Source organism: Lampetra planeri, chromosome 11 (genome assembly GCF_965212315.1).
Source record: "Lampetra planeri chromosome 11, kcLamPlan1.2.h2, whole genome shotgun sequence".
Taxonomy (NCBI): domain Eukaryota; kingdom Metazoa; phylum Chordata; class Hyperoartia; order Petromyzontiformes; family Petromyzontidae; genus Lampetra; species Lampetra planeri.
In genome coordinates, this window is record NC_136117.1 from 9,555,263 (window position 1) to 9,578,756 (window position 23,494).

Consider the following 23,494-nt stretch of genomic DNA (forward strand, 5'->3'; position numbering starts at 1 on the left):
ATTGACAATTAATTAAGCAGTACATACTACCCGCTATGACAAGTGATTCAGAAACATGGGCATGAACAAAGAATATAGAACAAAAACTGAAAAGCGCACAGACGCATAGAGAGAAGTATCCTTGTAATTATGTTGAGAGAGGAAGAGGTACACGTGGGTTAGAGAACGTACACAGCTTAATGACATCATCCAAAACTATATTAAGAAAAGTATATGGCCTTGGGCACGGCACATTGCTCCAAGTGACGACGGATGAACGTCAAGAATAATGACGGAGTGGCATCCAAGGAAAAGAACACAACCGAGAGGACGTCCACTGTGGAGATGGAGTGATGAGATCAGTTCACGTGCAGTGGCTGGGTAGATTTAACACGTAGGCATTCGCGACCAATATTATCCACAACAACGGTTGTTTTTGGGTTAGCAAACGACACATTTATGTTTACGTGATCTAACCCAACACAAACGTTATTATGGCTGGGTAAATTGTTGCATTGCAGGATCATGAGAGGTGGCAACGGCTTGGGGTGACCTTCATTTAAGAGTGAATTGATCATGGCAAATGATGATGATAACTATGACATCGATGCATCACGACTTGCTTAACTCTTGTGGTTAAATTTGAGATCAACACGAATAGGAACATGAGCGCACATTTTTTAAATATTTGCTTGCTCTTGTATATATATGTTTCAGGTAAATTCCATGTCATTAACACATTTTAATTAAGTCTATTGATGTATATACTGCTTTTAGTTATATCTACAGATTTGTTTGGGCCATTCCGGGCACAAAGTTTCCTTATCTGGTGTTGTTTCTGTTTCCAATTCTGGTCAATGTTAAACTAATCGACCACAAATTTTGCGATACTCTTTTTGCGGCTGGACACAACAACAGAATCAGGAGTGATCACAGCGGCACCTTCCTGGGAGAGAATGAACCTGGACGCTCCCAAGTCGTATGAACTAAGAATACGAGTCCATGATGTGGGAAGAATTCATTCAGCCACCACCACACTCACAGTCTCAGTCATGGACACCAACAACAACTCCCCACAGTGTTCACAGTATGTGCATTAGTAAGTCAAATTCACATGTTTTTTTATATTATAATAATTTACATATATGTGTGTGTGTATAGGGATGCTTCCACGGTGTAATGGTTAGCTCACCAGACTTGCAATCCAGAGGTCGCCTGTTCAATCTCCTGGCGCAGGAGTTAAAACGGGTTTCTTAAATCTGCAAGCCTCTGTCCACCCAGCAGTATAAATGGGTATGACACAGCTAGCCGATTGACAGGTTGCGTGTGGTGGGATACAGTGCGGGTACTTCCACCTCCTCCAAGCCGTCTGACCAGCATGGAATAGCAGGCTTAATACCCTGTAGCTTGGCTCTATAAAATTAACTTTTGCCAGCAGTGGCCGAATGGGCTGCACCGACACCTTTATAGTTAACATATGTTAAAAAAACACAAGATCCGATAGACATTACATACACACTTGAATTTAAGCATTTGTTGATTTCATAACATAGTGAAATCCGCAAAGTACTTACCAGCGTGGTAAAGTATGGTCAAACAACCCCCCATGACCAAAATAGCATAGGAAGTTCCGCATGTCCTCAGCAGAGGATTAGCAAGTCGCTGAACATTAATGATATAATTAAAATGATGATGATGATGACATTTAGTTTAATATAGTGTCGTTCATGCAAATTGCATCTTACAACCACTGAAGACCCACAGGCAAGCTGGAATGCAGCCAGGCAGTGAGCCGAAGCAGACAATCGCCCAAACTCTGCAGTCCTCTGTATGTTAAGTTGTTGTCGGTCAATGAATGAGTGTTCATAAATACCTTCTCTCGAATGTGTGCCAAGTTTTGTTTATTATTTGTTGTCTCTGATTAGTCCCATAGAGGCTGTCATTTTCTGTATAATATATTATAACGTTGGTTTTTGAAGTTGTGTGCTGATTTTATCCGCTGCATTCTTGAACTTACATATTGCCTGCAATTTCCCTAGGTTTCAATTTCCAAAGAGACATGTCGCCTCAGTGGCCACTCAGGACATTTAAATGAAGTTTAGAGCAACAAAAACATATCCAAACACAGTTCACACACATATATTCCTCAAACTAAATGCATAACACGAATTTTGAAGAGAAAGCACATTTTATTTTTTTATTTTTGGATCACGGAATATTGTTCAGGGGCCGATCAACCTGCAACAACTCCCTCTGAAATTAAGCTCTTGCTTGACAGTTTGTTAAGTGGCATGAACGTCGTTAACTAGCGACTGCATTTAGAGAAAGCAAGCAATGCCTTTGTGCCTCTTTACAGTGGAGTGCAGCCGACGAGTGATCAGGAATCTTTTCCATTTCCTCAGCGTGTCTCTCCCGGAGACGGCGCCCGTAGGGGGGCTTGTGGCACAGCTGTCGTGTTGGGACCGCGATGGCTCAGCCCCCAACAACCAGCTCCTTTACAGCATGCAGCTTGACGTCAGCGCCAGAGATCGCTTCCAAAGTTCGGGCGATGAAATATTGGTGAGTGTCGCGGCTGCCTTTTCAAAAGAGAGATGTCGAATGTGGGCCGAGCGAATGACCTCGCTCTTTTTTCCGCGAGCGGAGTTCGCGTGAAGTTCAGAGGGTCACGGGAACTCGTTTAGCGGATGAGAGTTCCGAGGAATTGTGGCACTGCTTAAAATTCGCGAGCATTTCCAATTCGGATTTGGGTTTAGTTGAAATTCTGCAGTGATTCTAATGTTCTTAAAGGGTGAGTGATGCAGGCTATGAGAGCCTTTTTGTCACGTCAATGTCAAGCTTCAGTGATTAGAAAAGTAAAAGTGAATTGTGCAGAAACCCATTCGTCGTGTAAAAAAAGAATCAATACGTGTCTTATTAAAGTGATTCAGAACACCAGAGATAAATCAATTTATTTCACTTCACAAAGTTTGAATTAAGCCCTGTATTTAAATGATGTGGCAAAATGAAAAATGTTCCTCTATGTATATTGTTTCCTGCATAATGTGTCACAATTATGTCTCAGCAATGGGTGAATATGTTTAATCCTGACATTAATATTTCATCCAGCAGTGTTAAGTACATTTGTTCAACAGCAGCAATACTCTATAATACACTCATCCAATAGCGACTGACATTTTAATAAAAAAAAACATGCATGCATTTTTGTCAGCACAATATGCACGCACAATACACGGACAAGAAATCCAGGTTTCGACACGAGCAATAATAGTATGCATACTATCTCATGAGTGTTTTAATCCTGTAAAATATGAATAGTCTGAAATTACAATACAACTGCAGTAATTAAGAGCCCAGAGCTGCTGTAGTCACAGCACTTGCGCCAATGATGCAAAATACGCTTCAGACGAATGTAGAGCACAGTTCGTTCAGTTACGATTATAACATTTGGGGCCTATGACCAAATCATCTGATCTCAGAAGCAAAGCAGCGGTGAGCCTGGGCTGTGCTTAGGTGAGTGACCAACCTGCATAATGCAGGTGGTGTAGGCTGATGAAAGGAGATGTCAGCAGTGCATCTAATTCCACTGTTGGTCTGTACTATGCCTCAATGTCTATGCTCCCTGCTCTAACCAACCCACACTCACCCGCCTGCTAGTGTTTGGTCAAATAACCCCCATGACCTGCACGGCATGGGGAGGCCGTAATTGAGCAGTGGGTTGACAAAAGGGCAGTACGTGCACTAATTCGGCATTGTGTTGCCTATTTGTCATTCTTGACTGAATTTGTAGATCGGATCTGCTGGGTTGCAATGTGACACTGCTTCGGTGGCCAACCTGGAGTTCAAACACACTATCCTGATGGTGGTGCGGGACGGAGGATACCCCAGTCTAAGCAGTAATGTCTCACATTTCTTCAGTTTGTTTTGTCATGTTGTCTTCATTTAATCCTGCTTTTTCTTTGGCATGAGACGAAGTATCTATTCCGATCTTCCACAGGGCAGTACAATCCTTCATGCCGTGTTAGACAATGACCCATGGAAGTGGATATTACAGAACTACCTCTGAGATACCTTCAATTGATCTCTGGTCTACGTGGGAGAGAGAAGGACGTTGCCCCCACTGCATATGAGAGTAAAGTTCGGAATATGACAATCAGAGCGATATTTTAATTCTCAGGGCTGAAAATTATCCAAATTTAGTGCAGAACGAAATTGTATGTGATGGGATTGTGTGTGTGTGTAGTCATTGGTGACTGAGCTGAGACCGTCAGCTCAATGCAATCACAGGCAACTGTCTAAATATGAGCCAGCTTCAAGGTTCCTGGCTACTTCATTTTTAAAGGATTATTTAAAATCGTATGGTATATACAGCTGCAATATACAACAATGTTATAGAGTATGTTATATGGAGCGGGTGGTGTATGGGTAGTGCACTGCACTATACGCCAGGCACCCTGAGTTTGATTCTCATCTGCGGCTAACATCGGTGGCGAGAAAAATAAGTGGTCAGGATGAATCATTTTTCATGAAGCATTCTTTTAAATATAGTTTCCTTTGAAGAATAAAGAAAAAAGTTCAATCATTTAGAGCTGTCCTAATGTTTATACATGCCGAGAATATTGACACAGCATGCATTAATGACCTCTGATTTTACCTATTCGTTGTGCTGCTGCTGCTGTTGATTGTATAGGCCATTGCTAGTTGTTGCGGTGGTGGTGATTGTGAAGATATTGATGGTGTTGCTGGTGGTGATGGTGGAGGGACATTGACGGTGGTGTGGTGATGGTCGCAATGGTGGTGGTGTTGGTAAAGATAATGGTGTTAATGTTGGTAATGATAATGGTGGTGGCATTGATGGAGCTTCTGCTGCTCATGGTGATGGTGGAGGGACATTGTTGGCGGTGTTATGGTCGAGGTAATGCTATGATGATGGTGACAGTAGTAGTGATAATGATGGTGCTGCATTTGGTGATAGTGGTGGGAACTTGTTAGCGGTGGTGGTGCTGCAGTCCTGGGCCTCCCTTAGGTCGACTCAGCTTCAAATGAGTACCTAGTACGATGGGTAAACATTTCCTCGGGAGACAAAGGCGGCCGGGCGTGGTGCTGGCCACCCACCCTCCCGTATTCCGTGCTGGCCGTCATAGGTGCTACTCGCTAACAGCACTCTCCCCAAAAGCCTGTTAAGGCTCTATGGGGAGGGGGGGGATCTTTGTCTTTGCGCTCATTATGATCTTGATGGGATGTGAATGTTGCAGCCACGGTGACGGTAGTGGTCAGCGTGACCTCCGTGAATGAGTTTGAGCCGTCACCGAAGAACGTGCAGTTTTCCGTGCGGGAAGACAGCCCCGTGGGCGAGCTTGTTGGAACGGTGATTGGCCAGGACCAGGACTGGCCCTTCGACAGCCTTCGTTATTCCATAGTGGGTGGCAATGAAGACAGCCCGCCAAAGTTCTTCATTGAACCTACCACAGGTGCGCGCGCGCGCAGACGACATTCCAATAACAGTAACCGGAGTGGTAGAATGTGTACCGATGCGCTGCATTTTTATCGGCACCAAACATCACCGTGATTATGCGTTCACTTGATTTACGTGTTGAGTCGTTTATTCTTCTTTTAATAGGCAATCATGTTTGTTACGTATCAAATTACCATCCATTGCATTGCCCTCATTGTGATACAATTACTCTCAGATGTGTGATTAAACACTAATTGGAATAGCACTCATAACAGCACCAATAGGGTATGAGGCAGAGTACTGTCTTAGAAATTCAGTTTATGTGTCCATGGAGCGCCAAGTGGCAATTCATTTCATGAGTGTTTTGGGATATTTAACGTCTGATTATCGAAGGTGCATGAAGCTGATGATCTCTGCCAAAGAGTGACAGATTAAAGGCAACAAGAATTCCGCTTTCCAGGACATGAACATTTGTTTTTATATAAGTTTTCAAGCCTTTGCCAGAGCTATTGTATATTTCTAAAGTGATTATTTATCGTATAACATTTCATAAGTTGTTAGAACTTCCGTGAAAATAAAAAAAACGTTTTTTTTCACATTGCCGAATTCCACTGTGAAGCAGTCACCGGAGATATCGCATTGCATTGTTAATGATATGATAATACGTTTTTCCCCTTTTTTCTGGTCAGAAAAAACCTATTATCATATTTTGGTACTGGCAAAAGAGGTCCCATGATGTATTGTTAATGTTAACTTTCAAAGCTGCCTGTAGATGGCAGTCTTGGCTTTGGTATGTGATGCTAATCCATGCGACCTTAGCCTCGCAATGAAAGCACTGTGTGGATAGCGTCTTGCATTGAGCTACCAGTTTTGTTCCTGGCATTTGTATGATACAGTATAGTACCGTACTGTCAGTTTTTTTGGGGGTGCAGGGTTGGTGTTGTTGTTGTAAACACTGTGATACATGAACCCTCATACCTGAGTTCGATTCATTAAAAAGGTTTTTTGGGTTATATCGCGTTATTGATAAATGTGTCTCAACCCTCCACCACCCGACACGGCCAATCAGTAAAAAATGTGTCACGTTGACAAAAGACAAATAGTTCACTACTTTAGCCCACCGGTGTGTTGAAGAGTGAATCCACAACATTTATAATTTTTGAGTACGACGTTTCGCTGGTAATTACATCATCGGGCAAATTGCCCGATGATGTAATTACCAACGTGATACATTTTTTACTGATTGGCCGTGTCTGGTGGTGGAGGGTTGCAACACATTTATAAATAACGCGATCTGACCCATAAACATGTATTATGAATAATATTGGTCGCGAAAGCCTACGTGTTAAACTGAGTTCGATAACTGCCCACTTGTTAACGTCAGTTGTGAGTGATATCTAAAGATGTCCTCACTTCGCATTGGATGCTTTTTTTAAGGCAAAGTGATGTCCGCTCAAATGAGCACCGGGGAAATGCTTATAATCCATTTACAGCCTTAAACTCAGTGATTTTTAGAAAATATATTTCTCCTCTTTCCCATGATTGCCTCTTCCACATGAAGGAAAAGTATGGTTTAAACAACCCATCAGCCGCACGTGCTTCTGAGAGTGGTGCAAATTATTATCAGCAGCATTTGTTCAATGCAAGTAAACTCTGGACTACTCGCAGAAGGCCAAAGGGTTCTGTAAAATACGTGGAAGAGGCATTATATATGTTGATATTTACATTTCCCACAATTATGCTTAACGGTTGTCATTTTTATTTATGCAATCGTCAATGCTGTTTCCAGGTCGCCTTCATCTCTTGAATGCTCTGGACAGAGAAAAGGTGTCGAGTTACACAATCACTGTGCAAGCTGTAGACGTCAATAATGACCAAGAGAAAGATCCGTCCAGGCAGAAAACGGCAACAGCTGTTGTGACGGTCATCGTCTCGGTAAAGCGTCGTCAACTGCTGCGCCTTACTACTTGTACATTTTCTTGGTTCTTTCGGTAAAGTCACGTAGAAGGGAAGTAATAAAATAATACAAATATAACATAATAAAAAAATTCTCACGACGTTTCGGCCACAACGCAAGCAGCCGTCCTCAGGTGAAGACCAGGTCTGTCTCCCCGACAGACCTGGTCTTCACCTGAGGACGGCTGCTTGCGTTGTGGCCGAAACGTCGTGAGAATCATTTTATTATGTTTTATTTTTATTATTTTATTACTTCCCTTCTACGTGACTTTACCGAAAGAACCAAGAAGATGAATCCCTGCAGTCACGAAAGCTTTAAATCGAAATTTACCTGTACATTGTATCAACAAAATGCAAACACCATCCACGCGTTTACAGTGCCAAATGATAAACGCATGAGTCTACTTTGTGCTGCAATGCAAATTGTAGATGCTATGTAAGAACGCCTTGTCTTTGCCGGAATTATGCTTTGAACAGTATACGGTAAAACATTCTTGCAGTGTGCTGTGTGCTATACTTAGTCGAGACATTTAACTTTGCACGGGGAGATTTGATGGATATTGCTGCCCCCACTTGGCCAGTGGCAGTGTGTTTCTGAATTGTAATAAGTAGAGAGAGAGAGATCTTCCTTGACCGAGATGTGTATATTTTTGTTTCAGAATGTCAACGATGAGCCTCCATTGTGCCATCCTGCTTTTCACGAGACAACTGTGTACTCAACCATAAAGTCCCCCATTCTGAAACTGAGCTGTTCGGATAAAGACTCGTCGGAGAGCGATTTGACTTACAAAATAGTTGGAGGTAGGTCCGAATGTTCCCGTGCAATGACAAGGTTGTGATGGCTGTCAAATACACATTGCTGCTCGTGCCATTGTGCTCTCAAGGAGGCTGGCATTATTTCCACCATCAAAGAAATAGTAAAGTGCTCATGATATGAAATATATTATATGGTTATCGGTTTTAATAAAAAAAAGAACGTAGAGTGGATATCCATTGCTTGTCCCTGTTCCATGGGATTTGGATTGACGGCCACTTTTCGGGGAACGCACGCTCACCGATCATTACCTGTGAAGGTGTGTTTCCGCAATTGCTTGGTCACTGTTGGCAAAGAGCCTCTGCTCGAGAGAGAACTCTTCATGGAGTGTATTTTGACCCAATCTTGCACGCTGGCCAGATGTCTGGACAGGGGGGGGGGGGGATATCCACACTTACCTCCACCTGGGTGTCGACCAACAGCAATGCACATACACATTTATATTGCCGACTGGATCGAGGTGGAGTTTCAAGTTTATGAACTAGGTGCGATTTCAAGATACAAGGATAATGTTATTTGCAAGAGTGACCTGGGGTATGTCTGCCAATGCTATGCATAATACAACTTGAGTCATTTATGGGTGAATTTCCAAAATGGACACACAATGGCCTACACTTGCGAATGTTGTCAGGGGATTCACTGTGAAGCAGATGGCCTGTATTATTATGATGGTTATTACACACCAGTAATGATTTGTAATAATTAATCAGCGCAGCTGCTGGATTTGAACCATCAACCTCTGCAACGAGAGGTAAATGTGCTACCGCTAGGTTATGCCACTGGTGCGAACCATTACGCCGCAGAAACAATCTGAAAACTAGATGCGTGATGTTTGCGGCTGTCTGAATGTCATGGGCGCTGTGTACTTGAGACTGTGACTCGCTGTCAGTAGTCACGTCAATATAGGAACAGCTTGAATTGAGGTAATTAACGCTCCAACAGCATTGTGTCAATGCTCTGAAACCTTAGAAATTCGTGGAAAATTGAGTGGGACATTGTAAAATCTAACGGAATATGCACACTTTAATGTCACAGCGCTTCAAAGCGCACTCTATTTTTACTCAGCACACATCTATATTGTATTCGAGGGCCATTCATTATGAGTGGGGTTTTTTTTCTTCTAGAAAACATTTACTGATAAAACTATATTTATTATGTTTATGTATGCATGTTTTGAATTTTGCAATGAATAACCAATGCAAAGGTCTCTTGCATTATTATATTTTTTGTCCAAAATAACCGTGCTTTACTGTACATGCATATTAATGGTAACCCATGTCTAGACTGGAAAATTTGCCTTTCATTACAAACTGGATACCTTGAAAATGTTGAGTGCTGTTGTTACTGATATGTCATTGTGATTGGCTACTTGGTTTTCTATTTCCGTTAGCTTCTTTACATTTGAGAGCGAAATTTGTTTTACATTTTCATTGCTTGTGACGATTTCCATCACACCTGGAATAATTCTATAACCCAGCACACCACTCCTTTTAACAAAACAAATCTATATATTTTAAAAACATTTACAACTATTTTTTTACTTCAAAATGTTTCTCCTAATCGAACAATAACGTGTACAAGAATGAACGGACAATCCTTTCATTCAAATTCCCTTTTTGCCTTCGCCTTACAGGCAATGACGGTGGAAGGTTCATCCTGCTGCCTTCGTCGAATGGCTCGCCTGCTATTGCCTCCACCCAGTCGTTCCGCTACGAAATCTTGGGCGGAATCCGAGACCCGGTCCAATTTCAGCTGCTGGTGGAGGTGACTGATGAATCGTTGAACCCCGACAAGTCCCACCAGCTGACTGCGACAGCAACCGTCATCGTGCACGTGGTGCCGTGGTCGACCACCACTCCCGCTACCCCGACGTCCGCAAGGACAGCGGTAAGTAGGAAGGCGACTTCAACTTAACACTCGGCTGGGTCGGTGGGTGAGTGTGTATTTGGGATGATTATATTTGCTTCGCACGCACGCACGCACGCACAAAAAACAATAATCACACGAAACATCCTTCTTCCAAAATATGTCAAATTCACAAATGTTTCTTGTATGATTCGAAGTGTAAGCTTTACCGTATTTGTTTGCGCTCAGGATACTATTGTTTAATTAGCATGTTGTAAATTCAAATCAATAAAATCCTTCACGAAGGCACATTTGCGCGATTATACGTAATTACATATCCTTTTAATACCTGATTTTACGTTTGTATCACCATCAATTATTGTACCTGGTGTTTTTGGCTCGTAATCACAGCTTACACAACCTACGTGAGAGTGTACAACAGCTTTGAGCAACAATGAAAATGCCTTCGACTACATTGTGCATTTTTGTTTGTGATATGAATGATGCTGCTTCTGTGTCTGAGGCTCTCAGCGTAACGGTTAGCGCTACGCTGCACTACAAACCTGGCGACCCGAGTTAAATACTCGCTCATGGCCAACATCACTGACAATTATCTGAACTGTGCCTGGGTCTCTCCTAAGTCGACTCAGCCTCAAATGAGTACCTGGTGTGTTATGTAAACATCACCACTGGGGAGACAAAGGCTGCCGGGCGTGGTGTTGGCCACCGACGCCTCGTGTGCGCGTCCCGGCCTTTATAGGTGCTCGCTAACAGCACTTGCCCCAGCGGTCTTTTAATACTATACGGAGGATCTTTGTCTGTGTCTTTGTCAGCTATGGACCACATCTGTGCTGACCTTCAGGCAGGTGTACTGGAGGCCCGACAGCTGGTTCGTCGCTCTCTTAGTTGTAACCGGTGCTCTACTGCTGGCTCTGAGCTCAGCGATCATCTGGAGTTTCTGCAGGCCGTAAGTAGAAGCGAACAGTCGTCATGAGCTGCACTTGGGGAGCCGGTCAGTGCACTTGCCTCTGAGTTCAAAGTTCGCCATTTCATATCCATTCTCAGCACCATAGCAATGCGATCTATGAACCCTGCGGGACAAGTATGCTGTTGGATAATTTACGCGCGTGAGAAAAGGATCTTGCGGCCAGGCTGGAACAGAGTGTGCTATTAGGATAGAACAAAGTGTGCAGCTGTTGTGGACAATTTTTACTCGCAATCAGTTAAAGATTTGCTCACAAAGGACTCAATTGCTCACCGTAGTCACTCGATACCCTTTCTAAATACTTGTCGGTGCTCGGTGTCCCGTTATGGAGCTGAGTATTTCACCATTGACCTCAGCCACGCATGTCCATACCACTGTGATTGCGTTGACTTCTACTCAGGAGCTTTGAACTGATCATCATTCTGCAGCAGCGACTGCAGAAATGGTCCTAGACATTTTCCTAAACACATCACAATAACTAATTTTGTCTTATTCCTTTTTTTAGCAAACAACCTGGCTCCAAATATTTGCCAGAGATGGATGACAAAGCCAGACCTGGGACCATTGAGAGGTTGTGTATTTAATGTGTTCATGATAAAAAAAAATCACATGAGCTAATTATGCATCACATATAAGTACAGCCATCATTGCAAAATGTGATACTTTTGGATAATTTAATGAAGTGCATCTTATATTTCATACAATTACAATGTTCAAATGTCTCGTTGTGCATTCCTACAGTGATGCAATGCATCGTTTGGAAGATGTGGATAACCCAAGCCCTGCAGAGTCTGCGGCAGCAGCAAATGTAAGTTGATGCATGAACTGAAATGATTATGTAACACTCTTAAGTTTGTAACCACTGACACATGTAATGAAAGGCGTATAACCCTATGTAAAATAACTGCTAGATGAGGGGGGGGGGGATTAATTTTGTCACAGCTTGATACCCAACAGTGTGTTCTCCAATTATCCTCTGTATGAGCCTTACTTGATTTGGAACCCTAAGAATCTTTGAGCACAACTGGTGGCACTGAGCTGCCACTTCTGAGATTCTGGGCTCGAATCTGGGCAGTCAAGTTTTATTAAACCGGGTTCTCAAGTGTGGTGAGTTGATATTCACAACTTGATCATGAGTTACCGTACACATTTTTTTTTAATCTCTGGAATTTAGCAAAATGTGGCTAAATTGTAGCTTTGAGAATGCAAATAATAGTTATCTCTGTAATAGGGCGGGTGGGAAAGTACTGCCCCCCAGTGTGTATGTGGTGATATCTCCTTCCATGCAGCCTTCACTAACACGGGGTGATGATGATTTGTTGCTTTTGCGAGAGTCCTGAATGGTTCCTTTGTCTCATGACACCGATAGCACAATTGGAATACAATTTTGGAGATAAACAATGAAAAAAGTGTTGCAACATTTGTCAATGCACGTCTAGTATTTAAATTACAATGAAAGAGATTTTGACCATCGTTTAGTATGCAGCTAACCTTGTGCAAAGCAACCCTCTTGTCCACAATGTCTCAACATATGCTTGGTTATTTCGGTAAAGTCACGTAGAAGGGATATAATAAAATAATAAAAATATTTTTATATTTGCATGTTTTAATTATTTTATTATTTCCCTTATACGTGACTTTCCCGAAAGAACCAAGATTATGAATCCCTGCAGTCACGAAAGCTTTAAATCAAAATTTAACGTCTCAACAATTTACCATCGTTTTAAATGTTTAAGTAATGAGCTTTTTGCATTATGAATCCTAATATTAATGATCTTTCTTCTATTCCTGACCGTGGTTCATGAACAGGATCAAAATGTGTTTGATGGACGTGCTGTCGATCCAGGTATGCTTAACAATACATGTATTAGACAAAGAGCTTTGTTTAAAAATATGATTTAATGGCAACATTAATTAACAAGTGGTTATTGTATATGTTCGAATGGAGCGTGTATTTACATTGTTCAAGTCAGAAGTGTTCGTAGACAGTTGAGCAAATCTTGAAATTGTTAAAGACCTCAAACACATTCATTAATAACATTTCCAAAAAAAATGAGGCAAGGTTTCAAACAATGGCCCTTCTTCATAACGGAGATATGACAAATATGTTGTTATTTGTACAGAAGCACCACTACCAACGCAGGATCACAGCTTCTTCTGTTTATGTTTAGTTTCAGGAAAAGAATACCTCTTCAACAGCTGGAATGGGAAGCGTTTGTGGGTATAAGGAAACATTCCCATCCTCCGTTTCGCGATGACGAAACAGTATTGAATGTCTCATCAGGACATTTACGCCAGCATTGCTTCGTTTATTTTGTGTGCTATATAACCGGTGTGCATGCAACACCATTTGCGCTTGTGTGAATGTATATTTCCCCCCCCCCCCCCATAATGTTCATTAAGTCTACTAAACCAAGCTACAACCACTAATACTGCATTGCTTTAATAGGCTTGTGGTATTTTTAAAATACCATTTGATAAATACGCATTCTTGGTATTATTTGAAGGCCTGCACGTGCCACTATGCATTAAATTTGCCTTCCACGCATTTCAAAATGTACTCACTGAACGAGGAAATGGCCTGTCAAATCTGACCACGTCATCAATTTGTCAGTCGTTTGAATGCGCGCAGAGAAAAGGCTGTGTCGTCATGATGACTGCTGCGATATCATATTTCACGATACAATGCGACATCAAATTTCATGATATGATGATTGGCACTCATATACGTGTCCCGTAACTTCGTAATCGTATTTAAAATTACTATTGTGTTTTAGTGCGCTTTACTGTATTTACAGTCACAAATACAAAATTGCGTAATTGCAGTTCACTAGAGACTGCCATACAGTAGGTATTTATCATCACGACTTCAAAATGTCCTTCAATATCAGAAGTTCTGCTCGTTGCACGAAAAACTATGAACATCATGACATATCATCACCATGCCACCCATTAGTGTGGAAAACATTGTCAAGCTATAATTAAAATTATTAATAGTTATGTAATTGCTATTTCATTAAAAACATGCGAGGAAATAAAATATTTAAGAAATATTTAATTGCATTTTTTTTTGCAATACGGAACATACGATTATTATGGATTTCAATAGATATAACAGTGTATCTATATAATTATAACCCAAGTTATAGTTGACCTGTCTTAATAAACGACCAATTTTAGTCCATGTATTCAAGTATTGCAATGCTGTGGGGTGATACATCCTAACTTGGGAGGCCAGTATTCATATGCTGTACTGCATTCATCTAAACCACTATATTCTCTTTAAGCACAATGTGTGAGCGTGTATTGGTGTAGCTCTGGACTCAGTAAATTCGATGATCTTCATATGCAAAGTCACCTATTTGCTGTAATGGTTGAAGTTTATTTTTAAGAATATACATGAATGTTATACGGACATTTTGTGTGCATTAACATATGTATGTTTGTTGTTGAACTTCGTTCGCACCGTACGTATTTAACCGTGCCAATCGAAGGTGCGGGGGAAGGACAACAAACTAAACTCAAATTGTGTGTGCCCTGCATTACGTTCTAGAACAAACCCTGAATATTCCTTGTTTTGCAACATATCATCAATAAAGCAAGTGTGCCTTGAACTGTTAACCCTTGGATTCGTTCTGTAGCAACAGCGTCCCCCTGATTAACATTTATGGCAAGCGAGGCAGCCACGGTAACGAACATCTTTCCTCATTACCCACCTCGAGCTCAAACACCGTAAAAAATATATAAATGTACACGGATAGTTATTGACACGATGAGAGCCAGCAGTTGAAATACCCGACCCAAGAGCATAAAGCAGTTGTCGGCCAGTAAAAACAGAAAGCAATCTATGCCCCCCACCCCCCCGACCTCACGAAATGTTTGCGGTTAAATACATTCTAAAGCAATTTAGCCTCGGGTTGCTATAAGAACTGAAGGATGCATTGCTAAGTCGGATCTGGTTGGCTCGAGTAATCGTCGGGCAGGTTGTGTGATTGTTGAGGATAGACTTTAATTTATTTTTTTAAGTAAAGTCGCGTCTCGGCGCGCACTTGGAGGTGAGCTGTGAGTGTGGTGAAGCTTAAATTCGGCGGATTGGGGCACCAGTGAGTTCGCTCATGGAGCAGAAGATTGCATCGCTCTGCTTTTCCTGCTGCGTCATACTCTGTGGTAAGAACTGTCATTGGTTTTGTCTTCCCTTCCCCTGACTTAATCGTAAGCCATTTTTGTTCAGACGGATTTTTTTATTAACAAGACGAATCAGGTGCACGCAGAGGAAATGAAAGGGGGTTGACACCAGCACAAACGCATTACGTATTACAGTGCAATGGAAACCTGTCTAAAACGCATGTTTAAATAAAACAGTTTTAATAAACTCTACAACCATGGTGTCTTCCTAAGCGCTGATACCCCTATAGGAGAAGGAGAAAACAAAAGGGAGATGGGGGGGGGTAATCGTAACAACATATAATTCGCGATGCAATTGCATCTGCATAATTACCGTACAGGTATGTTAACACTGCCGTGAACATACAAATGTATTCGTAAAGGTAGTGTCTCATTATGATAGAATTATAATTGGGCTGCGGTTTGAGTTATGTGGATAACAACGATACTCCCTCAGACCTGGTCGTGTTGAGATTTCATCATCGTAGTTTTATTTCGCTTTTAAGCCTCCACATGGCTGGCATGGCGTTGGTGACATGCTATCGAGATTTGTCGGGGGAGTCCCAAGTGTTCACAAGATTTTGGGTGAGATTGTTACAAATTCTTCCGTTCCGTGCCGTTGAAGACCACTCAAGATTCTCATTTTATTTTTGGCATATACTTTATCTTTCGCCAAAGCTCAACATTCATGTGCTCAAGTCGAACTGTTGTCTCATTACAATTGTTTTAACATATATATGTGATATTTTTATGGACATCCTGTATTATTTTAATATTGCGTGCATCATATGGTAATATAAACACATAATTTCTCAGGTTTCTTAAATAATAATGGGCAGTGACTTTTTATTCTTTAATGTTTTTTTTTTATATTGGTTCTTTCTCTTTGTGTTCAGGCTGGTCAGGAACTTCTGCTAAGCCTGGTGAGTTTCTAATGCAACATTATTCACTCTACAAACAACATTAGTTAAGTGTTTTTGCATGTCTCGAGCACATTATCGCGTGCGGTGCCAAGAGGTGTGTTTTTATATCTGGAAACACTTGAGTTACGGGAAACGTTGTTGCATTAGTCTGTGCATTAGTGCAGATACAGCCTTAGGCAGAGCCTCAACAAAGCATGTGTCATGTACAAAGTGGGTTTATCTCAGAGGTTAGTATATTACAAGGTGATAATGTAACAGGTTCCGGAGACACTTGTAGAGGTAACTTCTTTATTACAATACAACACTCCAACAGTCCAACAGTCCTGATACTCTGTTACAGCCTAGGTACACAGCCTAGCTACACAGCCTAGATACTCTACTCTGGCTACGCTCCGGAACTCGCCCTCACAAGGTCGTAGAGTCGGGAGTTCCAGAGTCCCAGCGCTGGCTCTCACAGCATCCCCGGGTCTTCAGATGGCTGGTCGTGGGTCTTGGGTCTTGAGTTACAACTGGGCCCCGATCGTCCAGGGAGCTCTCCTTTTATGCCTGGTACAACGAGGGGTGGGGCCGTGTGCGCCCCCAGATATCCCACAGAGCACACACAGCCCCCCCCTTTGGCGGCGCCAAGGGGATTAAGCGTCTGGACCCCCTGGGAACTCAACGCCTGGCGCCCAGAGGCTTAAGCGTCTGGACCCACCTGGGAACCCAGAGCCCCCAGCAGCCCCTCCCTTCTTATGTCACTACATTACCCCCCTCTACGTAGCCTCCAGCCGACCCGGCTGTCAAAAAAAAAATACAATTGTACAAGAAATTATTTGTTAACCATCAGAATGAGTGTGTGACAAATCAAGAAAAAAAATGAGAAGAAAGCGCCTCTCCCCCTCCTGTGGTCACCGATGCAGAACAACACTGTATAAACACATATATGCAGGATGAACGCACGCCCCAATCGCCCACTATACATGATGGAAAAGTGAGTGGCGTCGCGTTGGGACGAGAGTTCGTGGGCGGGGGTCATGAAAATCGTTTGAGTTTTGAGCGAGTCCGAGTGGCAGGTCCATCGGTCGCGACGGAGGCAGGAGGGGACCGACGACCCGCTGTTGCGCTTGTGTCCTGGGTCGCTGATCCCGCGGGCAAGCTTGTTCCCGCTGGGTCGGCCGTGGCGGATTTCATTCCCAAGGCACCTGAGGGCGGGGCAGCGGGACCTGCCCGAGAGTTAGAAGCAGCATCATCGCGGCGCGACTCGTCAGACATGTCGCGCTCTCGGCCCCGGAGATGTGAAGGAGGTGTGTAGGGTTGAATGTAAGGTTTTAGACGTGACGGGTGCACGAACCAACGTCGCTTGCCATGCTGGATCCTGACACACTGCGGGCGGAGAACGCGAATAATAACAACCGGCCCTCTCCAAGGCTTAAGCAGTTTTGAGGAAGTAGCCAATGGTACCTGCGGGCAGTGGAGCCAGGCGCGGTCCCCTTCTACCCAAACGTGGCGGGATGTGCGGAGATTCCGCAACCGCTCGTTGGCAAGCTGACGGGCTTCTGAGTTATTTTGAGCAGCCTCCCGGGCATCTACGAGACGACGCACATTAGCACGGATGTGGTCGGCAATCTTAGCCTTAGGTGCGGGCTGTTTAATGTGCAATTGTACGTCGATTGGGGGGCAAACCTCCCTACCATACATTAGATAGAATGGCGAGTACCCCGTGGCAGCATGGGGCGCCATTCTATAGGCGGCCAAGACACCAGGTATGTGGAGATCCCAATCAGTCTGTGACTCAGACACCTGGTGGCTTAGCATGGAGGTAAGTGTCCTATGTAATCGCTCGACCATACCGTCAGTCTGGGGGTGATATGGCGAGGTGCGAATTTTGTGTGTCCCTAGCAGGTTGCACACATCCCGCAACAGGGTGGAAGAGAAATTTTTCCCTTGGTCGGTCAGCAGGCGTTCGGGAGCACCCTTGTCCAGGACGTAGCCCTGGAAAAAGGCCTCTGTAATGGCTGCTGCAGACTGGTTGGGGAGTGGCCAGGCCATGGCCCATCGGGTAAAATATTCGACCCCAACCAAAAGGTACTTATTACCCCGAGGAGTAGCGGGAAACGGACCCAAAATATCCAATGCGACGATCTCATTGACCCGGGAAACTTTAATGGATTGGAGCGGCGGGCAGGACGGCCTAGCAGGTGGTTTCCGCCGTGCACATTCTGTGCAACCTTGCACAAGGTCAGCCACATCGTTTGCCATGCCCGGCCAGAAAAATTCCAATTGGATTTTAGCTAGTGTTTTCTGAACACCCAAGTGCAAGAGGCGACTGTGGGTTTCCCACACAAGTCGCCCCCGCAGGGAGGTGGGCACCACCAATGTGTGGGATTGGGACCCCCCATCCCAATGCATGAGGACGCCTTCCCGGATGACATATGATACGGGGCCCCCCTGCCCCCTGTGACCCTCGGCATCCCTAGCGCGGCGTCTCAATTTGAGGAGGGAGACGTCTTCCATCTGAAGACGTCCCCAGTCGTCCAACCCGAGGCCCAGCAATGCGTCCTGCGGAACTTGCGTGGAGGGAGCCCCGTGGTCCCCGACCCCATCCCCGGCCGCGGCCGCAAGGGATGGGGGCGGTACCCCGTCAGGCTGCCTACAACGCCCCGCACCCAAAAAACAAGCACAGCGCCCATTGTTCGGCAGTCGCGACAACCCGTCGGCGTTCCCGTGTTGAATCCCCTTGCGGTAAATGACAGTGAACGCAAAGTCCTGGAGGATCTCGAGCCAACGCGAGAGCTGTCCAGATGGTTGGTCCACTCGCAAGGCGTATTGTAGCGCCGCGTGGTCGGAGCGTACTGTGAAATGCCTGCCATACACGTATGGCCTGTACTGCTTTATGAAAAAAACGATAGCAAGCAATTCGCGGCGCGTCACGCAGTAACGTTGCTCCGCGGGCGACAGCACCCTGCTGCCATAGGCGACGACGCGCTCCACTCCATTGACAATTTGCGACAGCACCCCTCCAATTCCGGTGTTGCTGGCGTCTGTATCCAGAATGAACGGAGTGGTAAAATCTGGATAAGACAGGGTAGGAGCATCGACCAGTGCTTTTCGGACGGCATTGAATGATGCCTGTTCTAACTCTCCCCATCGGAATTTGACCCCTTTGGCCGTTAATGCGTGGAGGGGCTTCGCAATAGATGCGAATCCCGCAACAAATCGTCGATAATATGAGGCGAAGCCGATAAAACTCCGCACCTCCCCAACAGAGGTAGGAGTTGGCCATGAGCGCACGCAATTTGTCTTTTCGGGGTCCGTGGCAATTCCCGAGCGGCTGACAATATGGCCCAAATAACGAACCGAATCCCTCATGAGGTGGCATTTTTGCGGTTTGAATTTGAGGTTAGCCGCTCGCATTTTAAGGAAAACTGCCTTCAATCGCGTGAGGTGTTCATCAAAAGTTTTGCTGAACACGATTACATCGTCGAGGTAGATTAGGCAAGAATCCCACTGGAGCCCAGCGAGGACCAGCTCCATCAGGCGCTGGAACGTCGCCGGGGCCGAGTGAAGACCCATGGGAAGTCTGTTGAATTGGAACAGTCCCTGCGGCGTGCGAAAGGCCGTCTTTGGTTTGGATGCGTCATCAAGGGGTAGCTGCCAAAACCCCGAGAGGAGATCCAAGGTGGAGAAGTAATGCGCACCTGCTAAGGCATCGAGCGACTCGTCCATCCTGGGAAGCGGGTAGGCGTCGGCCACCGAAATCTTATTAAGTTTCCTGAAGTCAACACAAAAGCGGAGGCTCCCGTCGTGCTTCTTAACAAGAACGATCGGCGCCCCCCATGGGCTATTTGATGGCGCAATGACATCGGCCGCCAACATATCGTTGACGGCCACCCGTACATGTTCCTTTTCGGCCGGGCTCAACCGGAATGGGTTTTGACGAATTGGAGCGGCATCACCCGTGTCGATGTGGTGGCTTAGCAATTTAGTGCAGCCAATGTCGAATTTGCTTTGACTGAAAACGTCGGCGAAATCGCTCAGCAGCGTGCGTAATTTAGCATGTTGTAATGGTGACAAATCGGCAGAAGTGGAGCAAAGCGCGTCGAGCCATCCTGTGTCAGGACCTGGCTTGGCAACGGAAGAGAACTCGCCCCCTACGTGACCCACGATCACATCTTCTGGCGGGGCTGGCGTCGCGTGAGCAAGCACCATTCCCTGACAGATAACGGCCGTTTCCAATCCCGCGTTAAGGACCTGGATAAAGGGGTCGTGGTCGCTTCGCACGAGCGTTTGTGCACACACGAGGTCCGACACCCGCTCAGCTGAACGCGAAGGCCCGATCACAGCACCCCCCATGAACGCGTCGTAATCAAGGGGTTTACGAAACCGGAGGGGAACTAACATCTGAGAGCCAGGAGGAATGTGAATTGTGCACGCCGCCAACGCCTGCACCGTCGTAGATGCGGAGTGCAACCGAGTGGGTGTGGGTAGGAAGGCCATGCGTCGGCCGGAGGGGAGCTCAATACACCCTTTGTTAATGAGAATTTTAATGGGCATCTTCCCCAAGAAATCTGTTCCGAGGAGGCACGGAACGGCGAGGGTTGATGAGACCAAAATGGGCCCAACTAATTGGACGTCAGCAATGCGGATCTGAGCATTGATCCGTCCGGTGATGCCCAACGAACCCCCATTTGCGGCATAGCATGGCACATCAACTGGCTGCAAGGGACGGCATATATCGGGCAAAATGTTATAAATTATGTCTGAAATGATGGTCGCCGACGCACCCGTATCGATCAACATACGAACATCAACGCCCTCGATGGAACCCACTACGGCAGAGGACCCTGCCGCAGCGGCAACGACCCTATGGGCCAACTCGGACCATTGACCCGGTCCGAGCGCCCGGTTGTTCAATGATGGGCCCGAATCCCCCTCCTCAGAAGCATGACCCCCCTGTGTGGTGTGAGGGTGCGTGCTTGTTGTAAGTGGGGGCCGAGAGTGCGAGGTGTCGTGACTCGCCTGGGTATGCCGAGGATACGGTGGTGGCCGAGGCGCCGGAGGTCCTGAAGTCCGGCGTCGGGGGACCCGGCAGCCGGACGCCACATGGCCCCGAAGGCCACAGTTGTGGCAGACGATGGACGCTCCGTCCTGGCGCGAGGTTGGCCGGTCCCGCTGGTGGTGATCTCGCTGGGATCGCCAGTTGGACGATCCGCGATTTTCTGTTGCTGCGAAGGCCTGATGAGGCCCCGAATGCACGTCATAGGCTTGTGCATCAGGTGGGCCTGCGCAGGCGGCGATGGTCGTGTCCTCATCGCAATGTAGGTGTGCTTGGATGCACCTGGCAGCACGTAGCGACGTGAAGTCGTCGTCGTCGTCGGCTGTCGGCATGGCAACTCGAAGCTGGCGGGCCAAGCTCATGAGCTTCTGCAGCACGAGTGACTCCACAGCGTCTTCATCCATGCGAGGGTAGGCAACCTTTGCCATGGCCAGCAGCGCGCTGCGGTACCCCATCGCCGACTCGGAGGCCTTCTTCCTCCTCGCATCGAAGCGGTGACGTGCTTCGGATGGGGGTCCATAAATCAGCCGCATCTGATGAAGGGCATCCGTGAGCGTGGCACGTTTTGCGCGTGGCACAGTAAGGAGTGCTGCGAGGGAGTCGTCGTCGAGCATGGCCGGGAGGCCTTGGAGCGCTTCATACTCCGACCAGCCGGACGTCTCTATAAGAGAGACGAACCGGCGTTCGAACGCTGCCCACTCACCCCCCTCTGAAGAAAATGCCTTGAGTGCCGGCAGGCGTTGCTGGACGTGAGCCAAGCTTTCGTTGCCTGGCAACCCGGCTGAAGCTGGCTTCGCGCTCGCAGCGCTGTCACCCGGCGGTGAGGGACGCAGCGCTGATGACGCGGCGTCATCGGGTTGGCCCACGCTGGGCCCGGAAGTGACGTCGCTCCCAGCGGCCACTGCTCCCCCCGCAGAAGTGACGACACACCCGGATGTATTTGCGGCGGGAACGGCCGCCATCTTTGTGTGGGAGCCGGCGGGATGGTGCGGCCGCTGCGCCTCCTCTCTCCCTGCTGTCTCCGCCTGTGAGCGACGCATGTCGTCCAGGATGGAGACGGTGGCGTGGAGCAGCTCGGTGAGGCGAAGCAGCGTTTCCTCCATTGCTGCTCCCGACGCTGGAGGAAGATCGGCAGGTATGGTGGACGACTGCTGAGCCGGCGGTGCAGCGTCGCTGTCGGCCCGAGTTGGCTGCCCCGTCGCCGCTTGCTCCTCAACATCGCCGTCAGGACTGAAGGTACGTGGCTTACTTCTTGTCTCCATTGCCACTTCTGACGCCAAATGTAACAGGTTCCGGAGACACTTGTAGAGGTAACTTCTTTATTACAATACAACACTCCAACAGTCCAACAGTCCTGATACTCTGTTACAGCCTAGGTACACAGCCTAGCTACACAGCCTAGATACTCTACTCTGGCTACGCTCCGGAACTCGCCCTCACAAGGTCGTAGAGTCGGGAGTTCCAGAGTCCCAGCGCTGGCTCTCACAGCATCCCCGGGTCTTCAGATGGCTGGTCGTGGGTCTTGGGTCTTGAGTTACAACTGGGCCCCGATCGTCCAGGGAGCTCTCCTTTTATGCCTGGTACAACGAGGGGTGGGGCCGTGTGCGCCCCCAGATATCCCACAGAGCACACACAGCCCCCCCCTTTGGCGGCGCCAAGGGGATTAAGCGTCTGGACCCCCTGGGAACTCAACGCCTGGCGCCCAGAGGCTTAAGCGTCTGGACCCACCTGGGAACCCAGAGCCCCCAGCAGCCCCTCCCTTCTTATGTCACTACACAGATACAGCCTTAGGCAGAGCCTCAACAAAGCATGTGTCATGTACAAAGTGGGTTTATCTCAGAGGTTAGTATATTACAAGGTGATAATATGTTGTCTGCCGATGAACTTTAATAACTTACAGGCTTTTCACACTTTTTTTTTGTGAAACATATTTTGCTCAGTCAAAACATGTTTATATACATGTGATGGGTTCGTGAGAATCTTGATGGAATATGTCTAATTAACGTCGTTATTGCCACTGACATTACATTTGCATGCGTGTCAGACTTTAATCTTATTCCAGCTGTGTTCACTATACCAGAAGACAGCGCTGCTCAGACGTTGGTGGCTACTTTTGAAATCAGCTTCCCAAATGAAACCATTGACAATGTTGTACTAACCCCGACATCACCTTTCCAGCTGAGATGGTTTCAATTAAACGTTCCTGGTCCTGGAGTTTACATTGTGGAGGTAAAGCGTAATGGTTATTCATTATTGTTATGTTTACAAAACCAAAGTTATTAAACATGTATTGATATAACTCGGGGTATCATGTTTTTATATTTTGATATACTGTATT

At 46.1% G+C, this 23,494-nt stretch overlaps 2 protein-coding genes across 3 annotated transcripts in view; both read left to right on the forward strand.

The window, feature by feature from the left end:
- Positions 1-14,645, forward strand: part of LOC144721286 (protocadherin-23-like) — a 38,681-nt gene extending 24,036 nt beyond the window's left edge. Inside the window, exons 24-35 of one of the 2 annotated variants that reach the window (XR_013585876.1) lie at positions 898-1,078; positions 2,382-2,538; positions 3,767-3,872; positions 5,232-5,447; positions 7,221-7,366; positions 8,047-8,188; positions 9,835-10,088; positions 10,909-11,013; positions 11,537-11,602; positions 11,773-11,839; positions 12,841-12,877; positions 13,203-14,645. Coding sequence is in view for 1 of the 2 variants with exons in the window: in XM_078598786.1 (XP_078454912.1) it covers positions 898-1,078; positions 2,382-2,538; positions 3,767-3,872; positions 5,232-5,447; positions 7,221-7,366; positions 8,047-8,188; positions 9,835-10,088; positions 10,880-11,013; positions 11,537-11,602; positions 11,773-11,839; positions 12,841-12,877; positions 13,203-13,258 (1,562 nt within the window). In the remaining variant the exon portion in view is untranslated. Of the gene's footprint in view, positions 1-897; positions 1,079-2,381; positions 2,539-3,766; positions 3,873-5,231; positions 5,448-7,220; positions 7,367-8,046; positions 8,189-9,834; positions 10,089-10,879; positions 11,014-11,536; positions 11,603-11,772; positions 11,840-12,840; positions 12,878-13,202 lie in introns of both variants that reach the window. The other variant, XM_078598786.1, reaches the window with a different exon arrangement.
- The window catches only part of LOC144721288 (cadherin-related family member 3-like), a 32,954-nt gene continuing 22,715 nt past the window's right edge, over positions 13,256-23,494 (forward strand). Inside the window, exons 1-3 of the mRNA XM_078598789.1 lie at positions 13,256-15,198; positions 16,092-16,118; positions 23,201-23,385. Of these exons, the coding sequence (XP_078454915.1) occupies positions 15,147-15,198; positions 16,092-16,118; positions 23,201-23,385 (264 nt within the window). The 5' untranslated portion in view covers positions 13,256-15,146. The remainder of the gene's footprint in view (positions 15,199-16,091; positions 16,119-23,200; positions 23,386-23,494) is intronic.